Below are 9,705 nucleotides of genomic sequence, written 5' to 3'. Positions count from 1 at the left end.
TAAAAAAAAAAATACTGCCACTGATTTATAGAACAATATATCCTCCCTAGCTTAATTAGACCAAGTTTAATTCCTTCCAAACACAAAAAAAAATATATATATATACAAGTTTTGCACGTAGGCTATATTATATGTTTCTATCCGCATAAGTTTTCTAGAGTCATCAATTATTATAAACCGTTGGTCTTTTATGCGTTTTCACTTCCTGGTATGCACACACCAGGCACACGAATAATGCCACCGCCATGGGAGCTAGGAACTGTCGGGAGATGGCATGGGCATGATTATTAGTTGAAGTCACTTTTTATAACCCACCGTCGCCACGTTGCAAACACCCGAAAAACATTTGGGGAAACGAGTCTTGTCTAGGCGTGATGTTGGAAATGAAGTCGTCGAACACAGTCACAGTTGTGTACACCCAGCGGAGGCAGGCTCGTGTCCTCACGGCGCCCGCGCCAGCAAGAGGGAGCAGGCGGCGAGCAGCGCCGACAGAGACCCGGACACCAGGGGCGCCTCGCCGCTCGAGTCGGGCCGGGCCACCGCGGGCCCCACGTAGGGCTCCAGGTTGGTGCGGTTGTAGTTCCTGAAGTACCAGTCCTTGGAGAGGTCCCTGGCCGGGGTACCGGTACTGCTGCTGGTGCTGCTGGTACTGGTGGTCGTCGGGCCGAGGCGCTCGGGCTGCGGCCCGCGCAGGTACTCCTCCACGGGCTCTGGGGCGGGCGCCAGCGACGTCTGCGGCGGCGCCTTCACCTTGGTGATGGTCGCCGTGGGGCGGAACTGCGGCTGCTGGGCCCCGGGCGCCAGCAGGATGGACAGCGACGAGGGCGCCTCCCCGGAGGACCGGCCGGTGCTGTCGCCCTCCCCGGGCCTCGCCCCCTCGCGCCTGTCCACGGCGGGCGTCGCGGTCACCGGGGATTCTGCGCACAGGAGGGTCCAGGGGAGTGAAGCCGACAGAAAGTGGCGGCCGTGCCGGCCTATACGCGGATTGCTCAGAAGGCTAGAACATCAGCCTAAAGAATCTGTAAGTGCACGTGGGCAACCTAGATTGCCCTCGTGTACCTGAGAAACCTGCCTGGCGTCAGCGGACAGGTGGAGGGGCGTGCTTTCAAGCAACACGGATCCTTGAGATAGGCAACAAGTTTGTGTCGAAGCTTTGACAGGCCTATTCTAACACGTCTATCAGCTGTTCCCTGATTCCAATTTTGGGGTGCAGGTACAGGGAGGGAGGAGGTGCGGAAAGCCGGACATGTTCCGGAAAACATGTCTGCAGTCACGCCGGACGATAGGAATTCATGAGCGCAGAAATGAAACGACCGCCATAATGGTACGCGAAAAATTTTATTTTAAAAGTAGCAAGGAAAGGTCTCACTTCAGACAGTTGATGCCACATTTTTTTTAAGCTTCCCAATCTCTTTCAGCATCACAACCGTTAAGTAGATACGGGGGAAAAAAAAAAGCCTGCTATTCGAAATTCCTTTCCCAGCTGAATTACAGCGTTTCACGAAATGGAATCGTGAGTTTCACAGATCCCTACCCGTGAGTAATGAATGACTGAAGAATGAATTTATCTTCTCGTCAACGAAAGGACATTGCAGTGTGATGAGGGGTGGTAGGTACTGTGTGATGCAGCACGCTTGAATGGGACATCCAACCCGTGTCGCTAATGGGGGATTAGGCCCCGTCATCTTGGAATTTTCCAATTTTTTTTTGTTATGACTCTAATTTTGAACAATTATTCCCAATTTTGAAATTTCGAGGCATAAATCATATCTCCCGGAACTTCTATACCTTGTTGCAACCACATACTAACAGGCTCTAGTCTGTAAGCACACCGAGGAAATAACTTATTATTTCACGTGGGTGACTGCAATTATCATATCTCACTAGTTAACAAATGCTGGCTTCAAAAAGGAGCCAAAGCCATGTCAAACCAAAAAAAATAAAAAATCAGGAAAGCTTTATTGCAAGCAGCATCAAAATTTTTGAAATTGCAATATTGTAAGGCCTAAACCCGCTTAATTAGGAGTGTGTGATCTGACCGCTCAACAACAGTGGCCCTCTTCCAAACCTCTTGGTGAACGGGTAAAAATGAATGTTGCAAACTGTCTGTGTGAATGCAGTCTTTTACTTTTCGCGCCTCTAGATCCTGGTTTATATTGAAAATTTTCGGAACCTAAACGTAATCTGTATGGACTAAGTAGTGAACCATCAGGATCAGAGAGTATTTAAATAAGCTACACTTTACTGACAATTTTATTAAAAAGATGCATTTTGTGACATCTAAAATATTAGGAAAAATTTGCAAGATTTTCTTAACTTTTTTTGGGATATAGTTCCAGGGAAATTATTATTATTAAGGAAATATCGCTTCACGATTACAATTCGAACTCAATCCCCTTCAAAAATTCCCTTTTATATGTGTGTTACGCATTGCTTGTCTTATATAAAAATAGTGTTTAGGCTGCAAATTTAAAAGCACCAGATAAAAAATTGAAGTGCTACTGCTAAGTTTTCAAAAATACTGGGGAAAAAAATTATTCTCCGGGGAAATGAAATTATGGCCACGTCTGTGAAAGAACTCGAATTGTTAGATAAATTAAAAAAAAAAAAAAAAAAAAAAAAAAAAAACATTGTAAAATAAATAGGAAAAAAACATTGTAGACATACAATGTTTTCACAAATGTGATATTTCGACTTGGTTTCGACTACATAAATGTACTTTTAGAAATTTATATTATTTACTTACAAAAATTCAACCGAAAGTGTGCTTTTTGATTGGGCTTTATGTTTCGTTTGAAGCAAAGTCACTAGATTTGAAATCACGCACAACAGTCACTGGTGAAGCAATCGAAGAAGTCCTAAAATGAAGGACTATACAAACACTTGCCTGGTTAGATTTGGGGCAACCATAAAACCTAAATCAGGAAGCGTGGTCCGAACGCAAGTACAGTACTTGGGCCACATCGATCGATCCGCTATATGATTTTTTATTTAATGATAAACATAAACATAACATTTTTTAATGTTGTTGCAATGAGTGCCGATACTGGAAAGGGGGGGGGGGCAGGGGCCCCAGGCACCCCCCTCGAATTAAGAAGCCCCTCACTGATGGGGCCCGATAAACGTAAACGTCAAAACTATGTTATATAAGAAACCTCTTATATATTTTTAAGGTTTCTGCTTATTGTATGTATGCATATAGGCCAACATAGTGGCAGTATTCAATAAACAATCACCCTATCCAGATATGAATTGTGTCGGTTAAAACCAAAGCGCAAAAACTCTCACCTTCCCTCTCCTCCGAATTTCCGTGGGGCCCCCATTTATATTCTTGCATATTTGTACCCCTGGTTGTTACCCACCTGGCAATACTATGTCGGTGGAAGGCTTATGATGCTTCGAGAACCAGTCCACTTCCAAGTCTGCGGGTCTGTCGTAGCCAGCCCCTGTCAGATTTGCGTCTCCTTGAGTCTCGACGAGCATTTTGTGGACAAAGTTGGAGTGCAGAGACGTGTCGATCTTCGTGATCGTCACGTTTTTGTTGAGGTTCGGAGGGCGAGGTGCGTCCAAGAAAGGCGGCATTTCAGAATATTTCGGTGGCGGGGGTGATTCCATGGTCTGAATACTGCTTGCATCGCGACTGCCGGTGCTGGGATTGTCCAAGTGAGCTGATATCCTGTTATCATAACTAGAGGATTGCTTCTCGACGGTTCCAGGAGGACGTTCTTTCACGTTCTCGTCAGCCATCTGGTTGGATCTGTCGAAGAGGGCCTTGTTTGCTGGTCTGAAGAAAGGGTCCCTGATGTCCGGCTTGCGGAGGAACTTGTCGGGGGCCGGCGGTTGCACTGTCGACGTGGTGGACTTCAAGTTGAAGCTGAGGCCATGCTGCGCCGGCTGTTTCTTGTGGGACTGGAGGTCCGGGGTGTCTGCCATCATGTCGGTGGGCATGGTCTCTTCGTAGACGTCGGTCGGTCGCGGCGGGAAGGTGGAACTGGGGGTGTAGTTGTAGTTGTAGTTGTAGTTGTCTCCCGCTGAGTACGGCCGGGTCGAGGAGTTGCCGTATCCCGGGCGCGTCAGCTCGGGATTCGCGATGGGGACGAACCCGCCCGACCCGGTCCTCATCGGGACGAACCCGTCGGACTGCATGCGAGGCTCGGACGGCGGGAACATGTCCACCTTGCCGCGGGCCCCCACGAACCTCATGCCCCCGGGTTTGGCGTCTGCGTTGCGCGCGCTGCCCCACAGCCCGCCCAGGCTGATGCTCGGCAGCGGGATGCCGAAGAACGTGAAGCCGCCGCCGCCGTTGGGGGCGGCGCCCGGCTGGCCGGACTGCTTGCCCTGGTCGGGGGCGGTCTTGTTCTTGTCCTGCCTCGTCCCGGCGTACAGGGTGGGCGTGTCGCCGGGGATGTAGTGCGACGACGTCGCCGCCGTGGTGGTGGCGGCGACGGGACCCGCGATGCTCGTCAGCTGTATGGTCAGCGGCAGCTCGCTCTGGATCACCATGGTGCCGTTGGTGGCGTTCCCTTCCTCGTACTGGTACTCGATGTACTCGTCGTAGAAGTACTCCGAGTCTTCGGGAGAGACTCCTACTGGAGGAGCGGCTGTGGCATCTTTCACTTCTACCCACGTCGAGGACACCTGGGAAGATCCGGGCACTGAAAAACGAATAGAAAAAAAATGTCTTTAATTACACGCGCATTGCTAATTTTTGCTAACATTTCTCATTTACAAACTTTGAAAAGCAGAAATTGTTCACTACGGAACATACAATGCACTAAATCAACGTAACTATCGTTGAATTTGTGATGCAGAGAAAATTAAATTCAAGATTTAAAAGTTACCCCGAATAGGGATCTAGCGGATAGGATTTACTCTACGTTTTTCAGGAGCGTATGATGAGCAGCTTGGGAACTTCACCGCTGCAGGGCGCTGCCGTAACGCCCTGTATCGTCTTAGGTTGTTATTTACACGTTAGAGCGCAGCACTGTCGCCCGCTGTCATTCCCCGCACCCCCCACCTATCATTCACTGCAGCTCAAGGTCGTTCAACAGGAGGGGAAAGGGGTGTTTGAAGAGTTCGACACTTGTCCGCTAGGGACCACCACAAGTCGATGGCCTAGAGATGGTGGCGATTGCGGCGGTAAATTAACCAACTACCTCAAACCGTATTAGAAATTTTAACCTGGGCTGGCGACTTCTATACAATATATATATTCAAAGGTATTACGGAGGGACACCAAAACAGAACCTTGTTTGTAATGTATGTGGGTGTGAGAGATTTGTAGAAGCTAATTATTTAATAACGTGTGTTCTCGGATGAAACTAGACGAAAGTTTGTTTTATTACGTTAATTTTTTATCTCACTTTTCAAATATTATTAATATTTACTGTAAAAATTGATCACTATAAATATTATAATAAAAAATTTAAAAGATGTATGCTCAGAGAAACCAAATTAGCTCATATTGTATTGGCATGATTCATTATACTTTTGTCTAATGTTTTCTGAGATATTTCAGAAAAAATTTAAAAATGAAATATGAATCCTTGATTTTTAAAGTAGGTACATTATAACCATTAATATAATAATGTTGAACACACAGAAACTGGCGAGTGTCCTACTTAGGCCTATCGTGTCGGGCGTCGCGCTGAGAAAGTGCTACTCGTGTGTCGCGTGTCGCTGTCACATGGATGGCGACTTTCCCGCGCAGAAGATGCCATCCGCCGAGCGGCGCCGTTACTCTTGGCGACCCGCGACCCGCGTCACGCCTGGAGCTGCGACCTACAGTTGCAGTCGCGACCACTACACGCGGTTCCCACCTTGAAGACGGCTGCAACGAGGCATGACGAAGCGTGGTGTGGTCTCAGGGGGGGAGGGGGGGCTGAATTGTATCCCCTTTGGAAAGGGTACCTTTCAGGAATTTCTGTACAATGACGCAGCAGAAAATAAACTGGAAAGGTACCCTTTCCGATTTTTTAAAAAGCATATTATTTTCCTGCTTTAAAATCCTGAAAGTTTTCCCCTTGGAAAGGTAACCTTTCCAGTTTGCGACATGGTTGTGCTCGCTCATGAAATCCTGAAAGATATCCCCTCTGGAAACATATCCGAAAATGGCTGACAGACAAGTGATGTTTCGATACAGGCCAGGTGAAAGAATGGTATGAAGTAAACACATTAGTAAAACTACCTTATCTACAATTTTACATTTGATAAATGTTAATTTATTAGCTCCCTATAACGTTTAATAGAGGTTAGGTTAGGTTAGGTATTCTGTGGACACTCCCTACCAGCGCTGCCCAGTATGAAACTGAGGAACTAACTATGTATCGATACATTACTTGTCTGGCAGCCATTTTGGGATATGTTTACAGAGGGGATAACTTTCAGAAATTTAAAGAAGAAAATAATATGTATTTTAAGAAATCGGAAAGGGTACCTTTCCATTTTATTTTCTGCTGTGTCATTGCACAGAAAATCCTGAAAGGTACTCTTTCCGAGGGGATACCTTTCCATTGCATATTTGCATTAAAACAGAAACATTTTAAGAAATCGAAAAGGGTACCTTTCCAGTTTCTACCCAGCTACTCTGCCGCCACCAAAAGTATGAAAGTTACTCTTTCCAAGGGGATACAATTCTATCGTCCCTGGTCCCAGACCAAACGCTAAGAAGGGGGACGCACCACAACGCCGAAATACCACGACGCCGAACGTACAATAACGCCGAAAACCATAACGCCGAATGCCAAATTGACTACAACGCCGACAGCTAGAAAACTGCTGTGTACCACAACGCCGAAAAAATGTCATTGCAGGACTCAGGACTGCCACACAGGTTAGGTTAGGTAAGGTTAGCACACAAATTCATTCAGTTGTTTTTCATTTTGGTCCTGTGCACCCGCCCCCCCCCCCCACCCGCAGCAACATTTTTCGGCGTTACTGTATTTCGGCGGTGTGGTACACAGCAGTTTTCTAGCTGTCGGCGTTGCGGTCAAATTGGCATTTGGCGTTATTGTACGTTCGGCGTTGTGGTATTTCGGCGTTTGGTAACGACCCCTAAGGCCCCTTTTATGCACGCGTTTTATGCACAAAAGTCGCGCGTCTTGTAACAGCATGGGAGGTAATGGGCCCGTTTATACAGTGTCGCGCGTTTTGACTACCGCAGTTGTGCGGTCGCGTTCTTAAAAAACATGCCGTCGTGATCTAGAGAACGCCGCCGCAAAAAGCTGCTTGACGAGTTCGAAATGTATTGCTCCTAGTAGACGTGTTTATGCAGACGCGCGACATTGTTGCCGACTGCGATCTAGGCATTGCTGCCTATCGCTCTGACACAAACATTCAGTTCACAGTTGTGCATGGGTGACGTGTAAGTTCAGTAGTATAATGGAGTTCAATACGGAGCGTTTAATAGATGAAGTGAAGAACCGGAAAGCCAATTGGGGAAACAAATTCGGAAGAGTATAAATATATTACACACGGAGCCATCTTTCGCTCGCGAGTGGCTGTTAGTGGCAGCATTGATTACAACCACTTCGCGCAAACCTGCCGTCGGATGAACGCGCGACACGAAACGCCGTACATACCGATCTTGCGGCTTTTTGCCGTCGCCTGTCGCGCGACACAGAACGCGTGCATGAAAGGGGCCTAAGAAGTGCGGTGAGGGCGGGGCGGGAGGCAGGCACTCACCCGACGCGACGACGGGGTCGGGGTCGGGGTCGGGCCCGCAGCCCGGCGCGGCCGGCTCGTCGTCGCTGCGCGCCTCGCACTGCTGCGCCGACAGCCGCATCTCGCGCAGCAAGGTGCCGTCGGCGCAGCGCGGGCCCTGCGCGGACGCCTCGCGCAGCCACGCCTGCAGCCACAGCATGCGGCACGAGCAGCTGAGCGGGTTGCCGTCCACGTCGACCACGGCCACGTTGCCGCGCAGCCGCCGGAACGTCTGCTCGCTGACGTGGCGCATGCTGTTGTTGCGCAGGCTCAGCACGCGCAGGCGCGGCATCTCGTCGAACGGCAGGCCCTGGATGCTGCAGAGGTTGTTGTTGTCCATCTGCTCGCGCGCGGGAACAAGCAGGCGGTTACCGGTTACCCTCCACATGCTTGCTTACCGTCAGTTTTAAATCAGCATGTTGGGCAACTAAATGTTAAACTTAACTTAAAATTAAATTTATATTTAACAAAAAGATATTGCAGTTTTATATGGCTGTTATAACCGTTGTACAAAAAAAAAATCTATTTCTAAAATATTTTCAAGCTCACTGCAATCTTTATGTATATATTTCTTGTGTGCGTGTGTATGTCACTGAACTCCTCCTAGACGGCTGGACCGATTTTGATGAAATTTTTTGTGTGAGTTCACGGGGATCCGAGGATGGTTTAGATTCACAATTTGGTCCACTGGAAAATGTTTATTTAATTAATTTTTTATTTATAAATTGTTGTTGATCTTTGAATGGTTTAGGTTTACAGTATATATATGTGTGTGTTGTGTATTTATTTATGTGTTGTTATTCTTTGGATGGATTTTATGAATTGTTGTTATTACATTAAAATTAAAATAGAATTGGTTATTGAGATTATTATATTATTATTTATTGAAATAACATTTTAAAGTGTAATTAAAAATATAGGTGCAAATTTGTGAGGTGCAGTATTGAAGTAAGTATTTTACATGATTTTTCGTGGTTTTAATTATGTATACACGTGAATTCAATACCAATCAACTTAACCTCCAAATTAAAATTGTCAGTTCTCATTTTATTCTACATATTAAAATGTAATAACAAATATACATTGTGCAAAATATGTAAGGTGCAGTATCAAAGTGAATATTTAACACGATTTTTCATTACTTTTAATTACGTATAGACATGCATTCGATAACAATCAACTTAACCTACAATTTTAAATTGTTAGTTCTCATTGATGTCTCTATATAAGTTTGTAAAATAAATTATAACATTTATATAATTTAAATTACTTATAGTAATTATAGTTTAAAGTATTATTTAAAATTGAAGTTTTGTATTTTTTAATTTATAGTTTTTTTTTTAAATTATGATTTTTGGATTTACAACGTTTGAACAGGACACCTTCTGTCGGGTCCACTTTAAAGTGTGTGTTCAGGTGGATTTAAAAATTGTTTAGATTCACAATTCAAGCCGATAAATAATATTTGTAATTAATTAATTAATTAAATTAATGTTGTTGTTGTTGTTGAAAGTTCGATGTTTTACATAGGATCCGGTCGGAAGCGCTGTGGTCGCGTTATCGAATATACAAAAATATTTTATTTTTATTTCAGTTCGACCCGGCAGATGGTGCTGCGATTATATTCAGGGAAATTTCCTGTAAATTTTCAAATTTAAAACGTTTGAACAAAACAACGTCTGTTGGGTCCGCTAGTAGTTAATAAAAATTATGATTTACCCTGCCTCCGTCCATGGCAATTTTTCAGAAAAAAAAATAGAAACATAAACAATTAACTGTTTGCCACAAAACAAACCACCAAATGTTTCCTTCTTCTAATTTTTTCGCACCTTAAATTATTCTCCCGCCCCTTATAAACTGGTGATCTGGGCAAATGGCCTGTTGGCTTGTTTGTAAACCGGGGCCTGCAGAGGCAGATCTTTCACATTGATATCGTCAGTGTATGCTCCCATTTCCTCGCCAACACATCCCAACGCAGTACTCCATACCATTTTATTTTCGAAA

The 9,705-nt window shown here is 45.4% G+C and overlaps 1 protein-coding gene across 1 annotated transcript in view; it reads right to left on the bottom strand.

The window, feature by feature from the left end:
* Positions 1–441: 441 nt before the first annotated feature.
* The window catches only part of LOC134530421 (protein artichoke-like), a 63,340-nt gene continuing 54,076 nt past the window's right edge, over positions 442–9,705 (bottom strand). The window contains exons 7-9 of the mRNA XM_063365641.1: positions 7,684–8,041; positions 3,363–4,655; positions 442–917 (exon numbers count right to left, since the gene is read on the bottom strand). Of these exons, the coding sequence (XP_063221711.1) occupies positions 442–917; positions 3,363–4,655; positions 7,684–8,041 (2,127 nt within the window). The remainder of the gene's footprint in view (positions 918–3,362; positions 4,656–7,683; positions 8,042–9,705) is intronic.

The sequence above is a fragment of the Bacillus rossius genome, chromosome 1 (assembly GCF_032445375.1).
Source record: "Bacillus rossius redtenbacheri isolate Brsri chromosome 1, Brsri_v3, whole genome shotgun sequence".
Lineage (NCBI taxonomy): Eukaryota > Metazoa > Arthropoda > Insecta > Phasmatodea > Bacillidae > Bacillus > Bacillus rossius.
The sequence above is the reverse complement of the archived record's forward strand: the minus strand, read 5'-3'. Positions and strand labels throughout refer to the sequence as shown.